The 17097-nt window shown below is 36.9% G+C and overlaps 1 protein-coding gene across 1 annotated transcript; it reads left to right on the top strand.

The window, feature by feature from the left end:
* Positions 1-502: 502 nt before the first annotated feature.
* LOC132106073 (gastrula zinc finger protein XlCGF52.1-like) lies at positions 503-8493 on the top strand. Its single transcript, XM_059511692.1, has 3 exons — positions 503-542; positions 1727-1906; positions 7274-8493. Exons 2-3 carry the CDS (start codon positions 1750-1752, stop codon positions 8344-8346), a joined length of 1230 nt encoding a protein of 409 aa, XP_059367675.1. The 5' UTR covers positions 503-542; positions 1727-1749; the 3' UTR covers positions 8347-8493.
* The last annotated feature ends 8604 nt before the right edge of the window (positions 8494-17097 follow it).

Below are 17097 nucleotides of genomic sequence, written 5' to 3'. Positions count from 1 at the left end.
AGTAATTTGCATGGCTAAGGATTTCATTTGGTCAAATTTAAATATTTTTGTGCTTTCTCAAATTCCAGATTTCATATAGTTATATCTCGGGTAACTATTGTCCTCCTAACTAATCATACAACACTGGAAAGATTATTTATTTTTTAAAAATCAACCTTTATGACTGGTTTTGTGGTCCAAGGTCACATATGTTGAAAAAATATAAAACATAAATAAAACATTTTAAACTTTAGTTTTTTTTAACTTAGTAACTAATTATTGTTCCGCACCAAACATACATGCCTGTTTTACAATTTAGAAAGAATCTCACATATTAGATGTGTAAAACACTATTTCAGACATGATGTACTTAAAAATATGTATTTCACCAAGAATAAAACTCTCACAAGTTGAATTATTTGTTTGTGTTTTTATGTAAACAATAATAATGATTCTGACTGTAGACGCAGCAGCCAGTGAAAGTGACTTTTATTTTGAACTAGTGCCATGACGTCATAAAGCTGCGCCGCGCTCCTGCTCTGTTGTGGCTCGGCTGAAGATAGGTCTGTGTTTTTAATTATTTAAAGTGTTTAAATAGATACAACACATTCAGATTACTAATAGTTTTTTTTTTACAAGTGATGTAACGTAAATCCATTATTACTCAGTGAAACATTGCAATAGTGCACCTCTGTCGTGAATCCTGTCTGTCGAATCAGTGCGCGCTGCTCAAAACACAGTTCAATAGAACGACAACAAACTCGAGCGTGTTTTAATGAATGACAATTTCATGAAAGAGTATGTACTAACATATCTTGTTTTCATTCAAACTATATGGGCCATTCCTGTTATTAAGTGACTTTTATGTCCCAATGATTTATTTAATCCTATTTTCTCTAAAATGAGTCGATATGATATGGCTTTATTTAGGTCTTCTTTATCACTTAAACAGGGATAATAGAAATTATAAAAACGATTTAGTATTTTACACATTGATATATGCATTAAATTTTATTATGTCCTCAGTGCAAAGTAGTTATTAGCTATTTTTTTGTGTCCCTCCCACAAAGGAAATCTGGATTATTATAATTTTATTTATTTATTTATTTATTTTTTATGAAACAATGTTATATAGGTGCAGTTCCACACATTACAGATGGAAACCATGCAGGACAATGACAGACAGAAAGCTTGTCCATCGTTAACGAAACTGTAAACACTGGTCCACCCTGTTATACTCCTTTCCACCCTCCTCCTTTCCAGCATGTTAAATGTTTGGCATATTTTGTCTTATTTTGTGAGGCGAGGAGCACTAACAGCATTTATATGTTTTTGAGCACTTTTTAATAGTTTATTATTTACAACCCTTTAGGCAAAAATTGGCACAAAAAGTAACTGTTTTTAATGATTAAGACATATATATTCATCAGTAATTGTTTTGTTATTGTTTTTAAAATAAAAAATAATAAGATGGCATAAGGGCCATATACTATCCAAGAAAAGCTCATTCTTGTTTAACATTTACATTATTAACATGTTTTAATAACTATCTATATGTCCCTAACAGGGTGGAATATTTTCATGGCCAGTGTCTGAACAACAAACAATCTACCCATAATTATTATTTTTTGAGTCCCCGAGCTTGACCAATATCCATTGCTAATAGTTAAACATGTCTCTATTTTTTATTTATTTATTTATGTGATTAACCAGACCATTAGCTCTCTGTTAATTATTCTCATCTTAGACAGGAAAAGCTCCTGTGAAGCGATGGCGTTTATTAAAGAGGAGAGTGAAGATGTGAAGATTGAAGAAGCTTTCAGAGTCAAACGTGAAGAGACTGAGACACAAACAAAGATGGAGTTTATTAAAGAGGAGAGTGAAGACACATTCAGAGTCAAACATGAAGAGACTGAGACACAAACAGGTTGGTTTTCTTTCTCAAAGATGAATGTTGTCCTGTACAACAGGTGTTTCTGTACCATATCCTCCTGCAGCTTTCTCCCTCTTTTCAGCGTCATTTAAAGGGGTCATGCATCATTTTCCCTTCAAATGCTCTTATATTGTTAGTAGGATTTCTACATCAACACTTTCATTATTTAGAAATAAAAGACCGTTTTCTGATCTTATTTTAGTGCTCTGGTTTAAATACTACAGAGTTATGCCCTATTAAATCTTTCAGTGTAAATTGATAGCGTAAAATATTTGCATATGAAATACATGTAGAAAACTACAATACAAGTATAAAGTATCTTCATCATTGAATTCAGTGATGTACAGGTTAAACAGTGTCTGTGCTCCTGAATCACAAACACTTGAAACCCACATTTGCATAAATCTACCTCAATTTTGTGCCTTGTCTATTAAGATTGTAACCAGTCGATGTCTAAAAAACATTATATACATGCATACATACAGGTGCATCTCAATAAATCAGAATGTCATGGAAAAGTTCATTTATTTCAGTATTCTCAAATTGTGAAACACATGTATTAAATAAATTCAGTGCACACAGACTGAAGTAGTTTAAGTCTTTTGGTTTTTAATTGTGATGATTTTGGCTCACATTTAACAAAAACTCACCAATTCAACTAGACCAATAAAAACATCCTCTCTTTTATGTTTCATGGCAACAAAGGTGCTGCCATTGCATTCGTTTTGTCATCTTACTTCCGGCTGAGAGGGAACTACCTAAGCTGGAGAACAGAACGTAAATATGTCAAGTATTATATGCTCAGTTAGGGGCTGCCATAACAATTGGATTAAGAGAACGATTGCACCAACAATGTTTCGAACACAACGTAAAGCGTTCGGAGTGTTGTGGGGCACTTTACAATATACATTCACCACTAAAGAGGAGGAGCACCTGAGGCAGTGGCTGAAGGCGCTAAATTTGAAGCGCCCACCACACCACCCTTATGTGTGTTCGTACCATTTCATGGACGGGAGGCCGACTGACGAATACCCCGAGAAATGGCTCGGCTACGATGTCCCGGTAAAGTCACGCCGGGGGATGAAAAGGTTGTCAGAATCGGGTAAGCTAACGTTAATTTAGCTAGCTATGTGCTTGTTCGCCTAACGTTAGATTTATGAAGTCTGTCCTATGAATACATTTAAGATCAACAAACAAAGTACAACGGATTTTGCATGGTTACCATTTACCATCTATTCATATTTCATATGAATGATTAATTTATTTAATATTTATGATAGGACAATATATTATGGAACATTACAATAGCTCACATTATTCCTGTTACAGAGATTGCAGGTGATAGCAGGCCAGCTAGCTACATTTCTCATTCAGATATTGACCTATGTTTGAACACTACAGTTAAAGTGTGTATACTGTGTTGTTTTTAATGCATCTCTCTCACACACTGTTTTAAGCATGGGTCCCATCATATATTAATTATCTTGATGTATTTAAAGTAATAATGTAAAAATGTTTAATTATTTCCACAGATGTACACATGCCCCTGAACTGTGATGCAGAAACACAATGGGAGGATCCATCCCTCTTTGACCACAACTACAGTTCAAATTCACAACTCAACCTGAAGCCACCTACATCTGATATGGGAACACAGTGCCATTGTACATAACTCTGCTGAGAAAAAAACAACCTTTGTCAGCTCTTCACAGGGTTGACATTGGATGCATTTCATTCAGGTGCCGAGCACCTTACCAGGGTCCAGTTCATACACCAACAGCTTCCAGCTACACACTTGATGACTCTGATGAAGCTACGTCGTAATTTATTGCAGGGTGATCTTGCTGAAAGGTTTGGTGTTTCTCAGTCCATTGTAAGCAAGGTGGTTTCATGTTTGATTGACATCACGAAGAAGAACATGAGGGATTACATACCATGGCTTCCTAAGGAGACAATCTAGGCAACAATGTCTCAGTGTTACAGAGAACAATTCCCAAATACAACATGTGTGATCGACTTTTCAGAGACACCCCTTCAAAAGCCATGCAACATTGAGTCCTACAGCCATTACTACAGCCAGAACACCATCAAATACCTGGTCTACATTGCACCATGTGGACTGATCATGTTCATCTCACCAGCGTATGGAGGAAGGTGCAGTGATAAATTCATAACTGCAAATTCAGGGTTCCTGCCAATACCTTTGTCCAGGCGATGAAGTAAGATGTTTGTAGTCTAGCTACAGTCTTGGCACAGAATTGCTCATTGTATGGCACATGTAGCAGAACTTGCTGTGATGGAACCCAGATGAGCAGCTTACAGGCCCTCAGCCCTGTACAGAACAAGGCAAGCTGCATATGTGTATAGAAGCCATGTGGACCATTTGGCTGCAGCTGAGGTGTCCCCTCCTCACATCCTAACATCATACCTCTGACTTCTGAACAGGGCCTTCAGAGACTCATCACTCTTAAGAAGAGGGCATTTGATCTCCGGCAGTTCCTCTGAGTTTAAAACTCCATCGGGGCTTGCCGACAGCCAGGGCTCGCTTGCACACACAACAGTGCCTCTGCGGCTGACTGTAAACCCACAACCCTCTAGCTACTGTTAAGTAGATGCCTCACTTTCTATGCCATGGTGATTTGCTGCATTCCCATGGAACCTGGGGCAGAGGTGCTCTCTGATATAGGTCTCGGGGTTGCCTCTGATTGGAGCCTTCTTTGTTGTGCTTGCAGTGATTCTAACCTTACGAGAGTCATGCCACAAGTGAGAGAAACTCTGCTCAAGGGTTACATGCTCTAAATTGTTTGGGATCAATGGCCACAAAACTGCTATAAAACAACATACATCTCTGGAAGTTGTTGATGCCATCATGGTCAGCATGTGGAGGATGCAGGATGTTCTGGCTCCCGTCCCTGTGCAGCACTCAGACATTTGTGCAGAAGGCTTGACACAGACAGTCGAAGATGCTTGAGACCCTCTCTCAGTTCATCCTGGGTGCAAAATGAAGGAGTGGGGGGCAGAGGGACATTTTTCGACATTACCTCTGGCATCTGCAGCACATCAGTAGCTCGGTGGTGAGAAAAGGTGATGTCCATTAGCCACTTTGGACAGAGGTTCCTCTGGGGCCCCACATTCCAGAGCCACTTGCTCATCTGTGCAGGCAATTCCCACTGGACACAGCATTTTCAACCTGAGTCCAAACATATTTACGGATGAGTTTGTATTAGCTCTGGGAACAAATTAATTGTGTTTTAATTGCATCCAAATCAAAAGTTTAATATAGAAACGACATATTTTTCTGAAATATATACATGCATGTGTGTGTACAGGTGCTGGTCATATAATTAGAATATCATCAAAAAGTTTATTTCACTAATTCCATTCAAAAAGTGAAAATTGTATATTATATTCATTCATTACACACAGACTGATATATTTCAAATAATTATTTCTTTTAATTTTGATTATTATAACTGACAACTAAGGAAAATCCCAAATTCAGTATCTCAGAAAATTAGAATATTGTGAAAAGGTTCGATATTGAAGACACCTGGTGCCACACTCTAATCAGCTAATTAACTCAAAACACCTGCAAAGGCCTTTAAATGGTCTCTCAGTTTTGTTCTGTAGGATACACAATCATGGGGAAGACTGCTGACTTGACAGTTGTCCAAAAGACGACCATTGACACCTTGCACAAGGAGGGCAAGACACAAAAGGTCATTGCAAAAGAGGCTGGCTGTTCACAGAGCTCTGCGTCCAAGCACATTAATAGAGAGGCGAAGGGAAGGAAAAGATGTGGTAGAAAAAAAATTACAAGCAATAGGGAAAACCGCACCCTGGAGAGGATTGTGAAACAAAACCCATTCAAAAATGTGGGGGAGATTCACAAAGAGTGGACTGCAGCTGGAGTCAGTGCTTCAAGAACCACTACGCACAGACGTATAGAAGACATGGGTTTCAGCTGTCGCATTCCTTGTCAAGCCACTCTTAAACCACACACAGCGTAAAAAATCTATGGGGTATTGTGAAGAGGAAGATGCGATATGCCAGCCCCAAGAATGCAGAAGAGCTGAAGGCCACTATCAGAGCAACCTGGGCTCTCATAACACCTGAGCAGGGCCACAGACTGATCGACTCCATGCCACGCCACATTGCTGCAGTAATTCAGGCAAAAGGAGCCCCAACTAAGTATTGAGTGCTGTACATGCTCATACTTTTCATTTTCATACTTTTCAGTTGGACAAGATTTCAAAAAATCCTTTCTTTGTATTGGTCTTAAGTTATATTCTAATTTTCTGAGATACTTTATTTGGGATTTTCATTAGTTGTCAGTTATAATCATCAAAATTAAAAGAAATAAACATGAAATATATCAGTCTGTGTGTAATTAATGAATATAATATACAAGTTTCACTTTTTGAATGGAATTAGTGAAATAAATCAACTTTTTGATGATATTCTATTTATATGACCAGCACCTGTATTTATATATACATAATAAACATACACAGTGCACACATATGTATATTTAAAAAAATATATATATATATATATATATTAGGAGTCCTGTATGGGGTCTTAGAAATGTGTTACTCAAACTGCAGCCTCTGGTATTGCAGGAAGACCCTACTCGCAACAACAGTCTTATTGAAAATGCACATTCATTCTCTGCCAGTAGGAGGCATTTTCAGAACTGTTTACCGTGTAACGGCAGAACACAAAGCAGCGCAGAACCAGAATTTGAACGTGCAGCGCTCATTTATTTAATACACACATTGAAAAGAAAATGTAGAATAAAATTTAGTATTAGTATTACTCTTATTTTGAAAACGTTAATGTTTTTTTGCATACATGTGGATTCAGTTGTTCCTATATTTCACAAATGTAAAATAAATTGTATTCTAAAATTATTTTTCTTATTATTTTGAAAACGTTCATATGCTTATTTCACACACATCTGTGTGTACTCTTGCTTAGTGAATTGAACCCAATGAAAGCAGAGGACCTAGTAGTGAGCCCTGTGGCACTCCATACTCGTTTGTGATGTCTCTTTGCGTAGAAGTGGTCAGCTATATGAGGCATTTGAAATGTCTGTAATTAACCAGTTTTTCTTCATCAAGCTGTTTCATGAGGTGTTTATAACTGCCAGTTTGAAAAGGAGTTGGGACATTTCCTGAAAAAAGCTAAGAGTTATCAGTACTGAGAAGAGGATTACCAACAACACCTCTTTCAATAGCTTGTTGGTGGCGTCTAGAACACGTTGTTGGTTTTGATGGTTCAAATGTCTAAATATATTGATGTCTCTTGCTTTGTGTCATTAAAATGGTGTTAACTTGTATTGGTTTCTTTTTTATTTAGACTGGATGTCATGTAAAGAGGAGAGTCAAGAACAGAATGAAATGGAAGACAAAGATCAGTATGAGAAACATCATGGCTTCACTGGAGAAACCGCCAATTTAAGTTGCTCACAGACTAAGAAGACTTCTACACGAAAAAGAGCTCAAAAGACAAGAGCTATACATCATTTCACTTGCCAACAGTGTGGAAAGATTTTCAATGTAAAAAGAAACCTTGAAGTTCATACTAGAATTCACACTGGAGAAAGGCCTTACAGCTGCCAACAATGTGGGAAGTGTTTCATTAAAAAGGGATCCCTTAAAGACCACATGAGAACTCACACCGGTGAGAAACCTTACACATGCCCTCAATGTGGAGTAAGTTTTGCTCTAAAAGGAATCCTTGAAAGGCACTTCAGAATTCACACCGGAGAGAAGCCTTACACCTGTCCTCAATGTGGAAAGAGTTTCATTCGAAAAGGAAGTCTTAAAGGCCACATGAGAATTCATACTGGAGAGCAGCCTTACACGTGTCCTCAGTGTGGAAAGAGTTTCACACATAGACAAGCTCTTAATGCACACATAAAAATTCACATAGGAGAGAAGCCTTACGTATGTGATGAGTGTGGAAAGAGTTTCTATCAACCAGGAGACCTCAAATTCCACATGAGGATTCACACTGGAGAGAATCCTTTCACCTGCCAACAATGTGGAAAGAGTTTTACTAGAAAAGCAAACCTTGAAATCCACTTGAGAATTCATACAGGAGAAAAGCCATTCATATGCCCTCAGTGTGGAAAGAGTTTCTATCAACCTGCAAACCTTAGAGTCCACATGAGAATTCACACAGGAGAGAAACATTTTACCTGCCAACAGTGTGGAAAGAGTTTCACTCAGAATGGAAACCTCAAAGCCCACATGAGGATTCACTTAAGACAGAACAGTTTTATATGTCATGAGTGTGGAGTGAGTTTCACGGACAGGAACGAATTTAAGAATCATGTAACATCTCACACTGGAGAGAAATTGAGGATTTACAGTGAAGTGAACCCTTTAACATGTTTCCCTGAGGTTTCAGATCTAAAGAAAACTTAACAGTCATGTGGCATTACATGCCATTTACTTATCTTAAAGTGTTGGTCATCCAAAAATAGTTAAGCCTCAAGTTGTTATAAACCTGTATGAGTTTTACTTTTAAGGCTAGAATACATTACACGATTGTTAAAATCTGAACAGATTTTACAAACACTGGGTATTATACATTTACCTATAAACCTGGGTATTATACATTTACCTTTGTAAATAGTCAATGAGAAAAACCGGCCATCGTACACTACACTATGGTAGTGTGTGATCCATTTAAAGTTGTTCTGATCACAACAAACTCAGAAACATGTGCCTTGTTCCTCATAGATGCGTGACAAAAAACGATGTGTGTTCTAAAATTGGCTCAAAATATCAAACATTTTTAATCTCTGATGACTGGATGAGATTTACTTTGAAATCTGCAAACTGGCTTTAACTTTCAAAACAGGGCAAAAATCGTGTAGTGTATTTCAGTCTTCAGATTTATGGCCCCCTGATTAACATGTCAGGATGATGTCTGAGGAGTTACATTTGGGGTTTTGATGCTGATTTGGACCTTAAAGACTGGCATCCTTTGAAATGCTCCACAGATTCTCAGGAGTGAGTGTTGAGTTGCCATAGTTCAGTTCATCTATTTATCAATCTTTTGAATTTGTTTCATTAAGCAGGCACTTTTATAAAATAGGTTTTTGGTAATAAGCCAAATGTGCAAGTTCAGTATCTGAATAAATCAGAATCAGAATGGGTTTCAAGTGTTCACAAATTTGTTGTAATTTCTGAGATTAGAAATAACATTTATAAAAACAATAAGGTAATATGCATCTTGATTGGAAGGTTTATTTGTAGATGTGTGCATTATTTACTGTATTTAATGTGACGTGGTTTTGCTGCAATAGTTAGTGTTGATGGTGTTACCAATGTTTCAGACCTTAGTTTCAATAGTCATGTCAAAGCAGTAACTAAATCAGCATACTATCATCTCAAAAACATTGCAAGAATTAGATGTTTTGTTTCAAGTCAAGACTTGGAGAAACTTGTTCATGCCTTCATCACCAGCAGGGTGGACTATTGTAATGGGCTCCTCACCGGCCTTCCCAAAAAGACCATTAGACAGCTGCAGCTCATCCAGAACGCTGCTGCCAGGATTCTGACTAGAACCAGAAAATCTGAGCATATCACACCAGTCCTCAGGTCCTTACACTGGCTTCCAGTTACATTTAGGATTGATTTTAAAGTACTTTTACTCGTATATAAGTCACTAAATGACCTAGGACCGAAATATATTGCAGATATGCTCACTGAATATAAACCTAACAGAGCACTCAGATCACTAGGATCGAGTCAGTTAGAAATACCAAGGGTTCACACAAAACAAGGGGAGTCCTCCTTTAGTTACTATGCCGCCCGCAGTTGGAATCAGCTTCCAGAAGAGATCAGATGTGCTAAAACACTAGTCACATTTAAATCTAGACTCAAAACTCATCTGTTTAGCTGTGCGTTTATTGAATGAGCACTGTGCAATGTCCGAACTGATTGCACTTTATTTTATGTATAATTACTTTCTATTCTTAACTGTTTTAAATTAATTTTAAATCTTTTAAATATATTTTAAATAATTTTCAAAGTTTTGAAATTCCTTGTTTTATTGTTGTGATTTTTTCTTTTCTTTTATGTAAAGCATTTGAATTACAATTGTGTATAAAATGTGCTTTATAAATAAACTTGCCTTTTCTTAATGCATTATTAGGCTACTGTAATAAGGTTGTTTTCTGTGGCCATGAAAATATCCTTTCGTAGAGTTGATATAAAATTACACTAAATGTACGCTGTACGAACAAATTACTTGATGGCCATTTAATTCTGCTAAAACGTAAAAACTGTCTAAAATACCACAGAGATCAGGAAAACTGAAAAATGAATTTCACTGATGTCATACTTCCAAAATTCTTTGCAAAACATGCATCTGTATTATCAAATGCAATGTCATTATAGAACTTGAAACAAGACAGTCACACCCCATTCTTGCAAAATTCATATCACAGGACCTTGTCTATCTGTGACTCTCAAGATACTGGGGGGCTTTTTCTAAGCACTGACACGCTCACAATCACTTACAGTGATTGTTTAGAAATCATCAATGTAGAAAAATCTTCAGCTCATCCCAGTGATGAAGAGTTAATAAAAATGTCTTTGAATGAGACAAACTCTGTAATCTTTGTAAAAGATGCACAGGACAATATCAGTCCTACACCTCATTGCCCTGTTAAAGGGGTCAAATGATGCTATTTGAAGTGACCATAATGGACTTGGCCCCAGAATTGCTGGTAGCAGCTATATTAACTAAGTTATTTTTTTTTTCAGCATTTATACTTCTGGCAAATATGACCGCAAAAAGGGTACGTTAAGTACCAAATTAAGTTATTTGGTTGATACTGGTAGTTTAAGAAAAACAGATTAAATCTGGAAATTTGCTGAAAATTGTAATTTCTATAATTATTGGCAGAGACAGCAGTACAGTAGCTCGATGACATCCAAAGAGTGAAGGAGGCAGTACAACAAAATCTGTGCTAGAGTATCAAGAGCACAAAAGAAGCCAGATAACAAAGAAACAATCAGTTCAGTTGAGATGATCAGCATCGCTGGAAGAGACAGACTTGGTCACAACCAGTACATTGAGGAGCATCATCTTGACACGTTTTCAGATCCAGGCCAATGGTCAAATTCTGAGAGAGAGCAAGAACCTTCCGAATGGGCATGTATGTTTCAGCTCTATTAAACATCCTGAAAAGACATGGGCATGAAGACCTTCCCCATACTGCAAGGACACCCTTTGGACACATGAACCATTATAAACTTACAACCAAATGTTAAGAGTGTACAGTTTAATATGGCAGATCAGCTCTCAACACATCTGAGCAGGTATCCTGCTCCATCTGCAGTCTGACCTCTGACGGGGCGCGAATGTTCACAAGTGCAAACATATCTCTCTGGACAGGTCACTGTTCCAAAGATTTGCTTCCAAAGTTAATTGCTGCTTTAATAAGCTAGAGGACCATGAGAGCTAGGCCTAATTGTGTTGTGATATTGATTATGGCATGTGGGTTAAGCATGAACCATGAGAAACGTTAGTGAATAACGTAACCATATATTTCTGAAGACAAAGAAGGGTAAACAATTTGAACTGATTCAAAATATTTAATAATTATCCAATGGGAAAACTTCAAAACATGTAAATGATCAGGATGCAGGGGTGTGTGTGTTTATGACTACATTTAATACTAAACTGATTTTAAAAAAACCTTAACTGGAAATTAATGTTAATTTTCTGTGTACACTATTTACATTGTGTGTGTGTGTGTGTGTGTAACGTGTGTTTTTATGTGGACAGACATTTATGGTAAAGCCAGTCAGTGTCTGGCACTTCCTCCACTTCAGCGCACTCCAGGTGGAACCACAAATGGCTCAGGTCACACTGGACCCATTCATCAATGGCCTCATCTCCTGAGCCAGGTGGGACCCCTCTACGGCAGAGAGCGCAGTGTTCACCGTTTTCGGCAAGTAAGAAAGCCATAACCAGGAAATGGTTAAAACAAGATCTTCTGACCATCAATGAGTGGATCAACATAATTCAAGAAATCTACACTATGGAAAAACTCTTTTTCTCTCAGGATTCAAAAGGACATCTTTTAGAGAATCTGGACAAAGTGGACCGAGTATGTCCAGCCCATAAGGTCAGACTTTATGTGAATGTTACAGTTTCAAGTGAGAGATATTCATTTCTGTACAAGTGCTCTTCCCATTTTTGTTCACATTAAAAAAATGTAAAAAAAAAAAAAAAAATGAAAATAGGAGAAAGATTTAAATATTTATATTTACATTTATTCATTTAGCAGACGCTTTTATCCAAAGCGACTTACAGATGAAGACAGTGGAAGCAATCAAAAACAACAAAAAGAGCAAAGATATATAAGTGCTATAACAAGTCTCAGTTAGGTTAACACAGTACACGTAGCAAGGGATTTTAAATAATATAATAAATAAAAAGAAAACAGAATAAAAAAAAGAATAGTGTTAGAGGTCTTTGCACACAGACACACACACACAAGCGCAAAAAAGCATAATGAATGAAAAGAAAATAGAATATAAAAAGATTAGAAAGGTAGTTAGATTTTTTTAAGAATAGAATTATAATAGTGAGTGTTAAAGTTAGGGGGTCAAATAAAGATGGAAGAGATGTGTTTTAAGCCGATTGTTGAAGATGGCTAAGGACTCAGCTGCTGGGATTGAGTTGGGGAGGTCATTCCACCAGGAGGAACATTCCGTAAAGGGACTTTGTGCTTCTTTGGGATGGCACAATCAAGCGACCTTCACTTGCAGAACGCAAGCATATTTAAATATTTTTTAAATAAAACTGTCACTTTAAATAGACATAGCAGTATTATATATATATATATATATATATATATATATATAGAAATAGAGAGAGAGAGAAAGAGAGAGAAAGCTCAGTTTCTCAGACAAGACTTAAACCTAATCCCAGATTAAAATGCATGTTTGACCTCCAGTAATGGTCTAATGGCCCCTTTATTAAAGGTACAATATGTAAGATATTTGCAGTAAAATATCCAAAAACCACTAGGCTAGTGTTATATATTTTGTCCAGCTGATTACTAACAATATCTCTAATGTTTTCAACTACTTGTAAATCATGAGAAAATTCCCATTCTAAACAGTGACGTTAGTAACCCTTTGTTACCTCCTTTACTGACGTAGAAACCACATGACAACAGTGCCGTGGACAAATGCGAATGCATCTGATCCATCGTCTGATCACGTCTTTGCATTGACTTTGTATGTAATCTACTCTCGTAAATTGTTGTACTCGGTTTAAATCCATGATTTATCTTTCAGTCTGATTGATGGCCGTCAGCAGTTGGGTCGAAGACAACAAATCCCATCATTCCACGCTCCTTCTTAGCGTCATCAAACCACGTGATTGTTATTGTTTTGGTAGTGCGCCCTCTAGTGGCAGGTCCTACTACCTGTACCTTTAACTATGCTTAACAGTTCTAAAGGCCTGCTGGCTTAATCTAAGCCCTGTCTGTGAAACCAAGCATTTAAAGGGGTACTTTCCCCAAAAATAAACATTTACTCGCCCCTTACATACCCTCCACTTGTTCCAAACCTATATGAGTTTCTGTCTTCTGCCGAACACCAAAGAAGATATTTTGAAGAATTTCGCTAACCAAACAGTTGACAGGAGCCACTGATTCCCACAGTAGCTCATGTAGACCTGTAATTAAAGCTTCTGGGATGTTGACATGATTTGATGCAGTAATTGCCAAATCCAGTTCTTGCTGAGCAGTATCCAGGAGGAAATCCAAATCTAATGTTTCATTCTGAATAATCAAGCTAAACTTTGTCAGCATATAATATAAAATGTCTTCTTGCACTTGCTCCTACAGTAAAAAAAAAAAACTAAACCAGCCCCTTTAGGATATTTAAGATAATCCTTTTTTTCTCTTTCTCTCTTTTCCTCTCCAGTTAATTTGCACAAGTCAGCCATCATCATTATAAGGAATAGAAAACCAGTGACATTTGTCTTTGGTCCTGAAAAGTAGCATTAAAGGAAAGGAAGATTAAGCAAACATATTAGCACAATAAAAGATATAAATCTTGTATATATATATATATTATTTCATATGTCAGGGTGGTGGGAGTAAACACTTATATCACTCAATATATTTATTTTTACACAATCTTACAGATTTATATTACAAGCTCAGTTTCATCTGATCATATTGAAAATATTTCCTCAGTTTTGACATATTTTATATTATAAAAGTTTCTTATTTTATACTATAAGCCATAAAAGGCTGATGTATGAATTACCTTCACTGAAGTTTAGAAACATTTGATGATAATGAGCTTTTAAAAATTATTGGTTTTGTTTTGGAGGTTACCTCAGCTCCAAATGTTTGATTATGTCCTCAATAATATAGCTGTTCTTGCGTCCAGTTTGGTTTTCTTGTATGTTTGCATGTCTTACTATCAGCCATGATTATTCTACTCTGCTAATTAAAAGGCAGATTATTTTTTTTAATAATAATAATTCCACATGAATTATGCAGTCTGTGACGGACAAATCATTAACTGCTGCTCTATGTGGTAATATAGTACATCGGGCAGGACATCCATATGCTATAGATATGCATACATGGCGCTGGTTTCACGCTGTGTTAGTGATTTTTAACTGCCTGTGAGCACAAGCTGTATAAAAGAAGCCTGGTCTAAGAAATTTTACAGTACATCTGGCTTTTGATGATGTTTATTTTCAGTATACTGTACATGTTGCTCCTTGGTAATATTATTAGGAAATACGGGATTAGTTTCCACTATTATGTTGATGATATTTAGCTATATATCTCAACGAGACCAGATGAAACCTCTAAATTATCTAAGCTAACAGAGTGTGTTAAAAATTTAAAAGATTGGATGACCAATAATTTTCTCCAATTAAATTCAGATAAGACAGAGATATTAATTATTGGACCAAAAAGCAGTACACAGAATCTTGTAGGTTACAATTTACAACTAGACAGATGCTACTTCCTCTACAGTCAAAAATGTGGGTGTTATATTATACAGCAATTTGTCTTTTGAAAATCATATTTCCCATGTTACAAAAACTGCATTCTTCCATCTTAGAAACATTGCCAAGCTAAAAAACATGTTACCCGTTTCTGATGCAGAAAAGCTAGTTCATGCATTCATGACCTCTAGACTGGACTATTGTAATGCACTTCTAGGTGGTTGTCCTGCTTCGTCAATAAACAAGCTACAGTTAGTCCAAAATGCAGCAGCTAGAGTCCTTACCAGGTCAAGAAAATATGATCATATTACCCCAATTTTACAGTCTCTGCACTGGCTACCTATTAATTTCTGTATCAGTTACAAATTATAATTTCTTACCTATAAGGCCCTAAATGGTTTAGCTCCTGCGTACCTAACTAGCCTTCTACCACGCTACAATCCATCACGCTCCCTAAGGTCACAAAACGCTGGACTTTTGGTAGTTCCTAGGATAACAAAGTCCACTAAAGGAGGTAGAGCTTTTTCACATTTGGCTCCCAAACTCTAGAATAGCCTTCCTGATAATGTTCGGGGTTCAGACACACTCTCTCTGTTTAAATCTAGATTAAAAACGCATCTCTTTCGCCAAGCATTCGAGGAATGTATCTCTTAAATTGTGACTGCAGTTGTATCTGATGAAATGTGCATTCTTATTCTTTAGCTTGGGTTAAACTAATTAATTTTATTTTGTTGGAACAGCAGCTACGCTAATGATGTCTCTATTTGTTTCTATGTTTTGCCACAGGATTTAGACGAGCTCCAGTCTGGATCCAGAAAACCTGAGAAGAGATGATGCTGACCCTCAGAGGACCCCAGATGAACCCTGAATCAAGTCAAGTCAAGTCACCTTTATTTATATAGCGCTTTAAACAAAATACATTGTGTCAAAGCAACTGAACAACATTCATTCGGAAAACAGTGTGTCAATAATGCAAAATGATAGTTAAAGGCAGTTCATCATTGAATTCAGTGATGTCATCTCTGTTCAGTTAAATAGTGTCTGTGCATTTATTTGCAATCAAGTCAACGATATCGCTGTAGATGAAGTGACCCCAACTAAGCAAGCCAGAGGCGACAGCGGCAAGGAAACGAAACTCCATCGGTGACAGAATGGAGAAAAAAACCTTGGGAGAAACCAGGTTAAGTTGGGGGGCCAGTTCTCCTCTGACCAGACGAAACCAGTAGTTCAATTCCAGGCTGCAGCAAAGTCAGATTGTGCAGAAGAATCATCTGTTTCCTGTGGTCTTGTCCTGGTGCTCCTCTGAGACAAGGTCTTTACAGGGGATCTGTATCTGTGGCTCTAGTTGTCCTGGTCTCCACTGTCTTTCAGGGATGTAGAGGTCCTTTCTAGGTGCTGATCCAGCATCTGGTCTGGATACGTACTGGATCCGGGTGACTGCAGTGACCCTCTGATCTGGACACAGACTGGATCTGGTGGCTACGGTGACCTCGGAATAAGAGAGAAACAGACAAATATTAGCGTAGATGCCATTCTTCTAATGATGTAGCAAGTACATAGGGTGTTATGGGAAGTGTTTCCGGTTCTGGTTTACCTAATTAATGCAGCCTAAAAATCCTTTAATGGATTTGGATATTAAAAGCATATTAGTATGTTATGTGTAAGCCAGGTTAAAGAGATGGGTCTTTAATCTAGATTTAAACTGCAAGAGTGTGTCAACAATAGAACTAACAAATATTGCTACAAGTGTGACTGCATCATATAATAATTCCTGTTAATAATGTTCATCGTCTGGCTGACTACGTTTTGTATGAATTTTTCTGAAAAATCAAACTGACAGTTTACACTTAAAAGCTACTACTAAATGTTGTAAAACGTAATTTTCTGTAAAATTGCTTTGTAATGATTTCTATTGTAAAAAGTGCTATACAAATAAACTTAAATTGAATGAATTTAATTGAATGGAGGGACTGAGAGCTCTCGGACTAAATCTAAAATATCTTAAACTTATGGGTTTGGAACGACATGAGGGTGAGTTATTAATGACATAATTTTTATATTTGGGTGAACTAACCCTTTAAGTTCTGTATCAGTTACAAATTATTATTACTTAACTATTATTACTTACCTGTGTCTATTAGTCCATAGTCTATTTTCTATGTTAGGTC

This window comes from Carassius carassius, chromosome 26 (genome assembly GCF_963082965.1).
Source record: "Carassius carassius chromosome 26, fCarCar2.1, whole genome shotgun sequence".
NCBI lineage: Eukaryota > Metazoa > Chordata > Actinopteri > Cypriniformes > Cyprinidae > Carassius > Carassius carassius.
Note: the sequence above shows the minus strand (reverse complement) of the source record. Positions and strands in the feature narration are given on the sequence as shown.

Excerpts from the sequence above, each read along its gene's own strand:
- LOC132106073 (XM_059511692.1), top strand. The coding sequence starts at position 1,750 with ATGGCGTTTATTAAAGAGGAGAGTGAAGATGTGAAGATTGAAGAAGCT. Across the intron at positions 1,907-7,273 it reads AGAGACTGAGACACAAACAG|ACTGGATGTCATGTAAAGAG; the intron begins GTTGGTTTTCTT and ends TTTTTTATTTAG.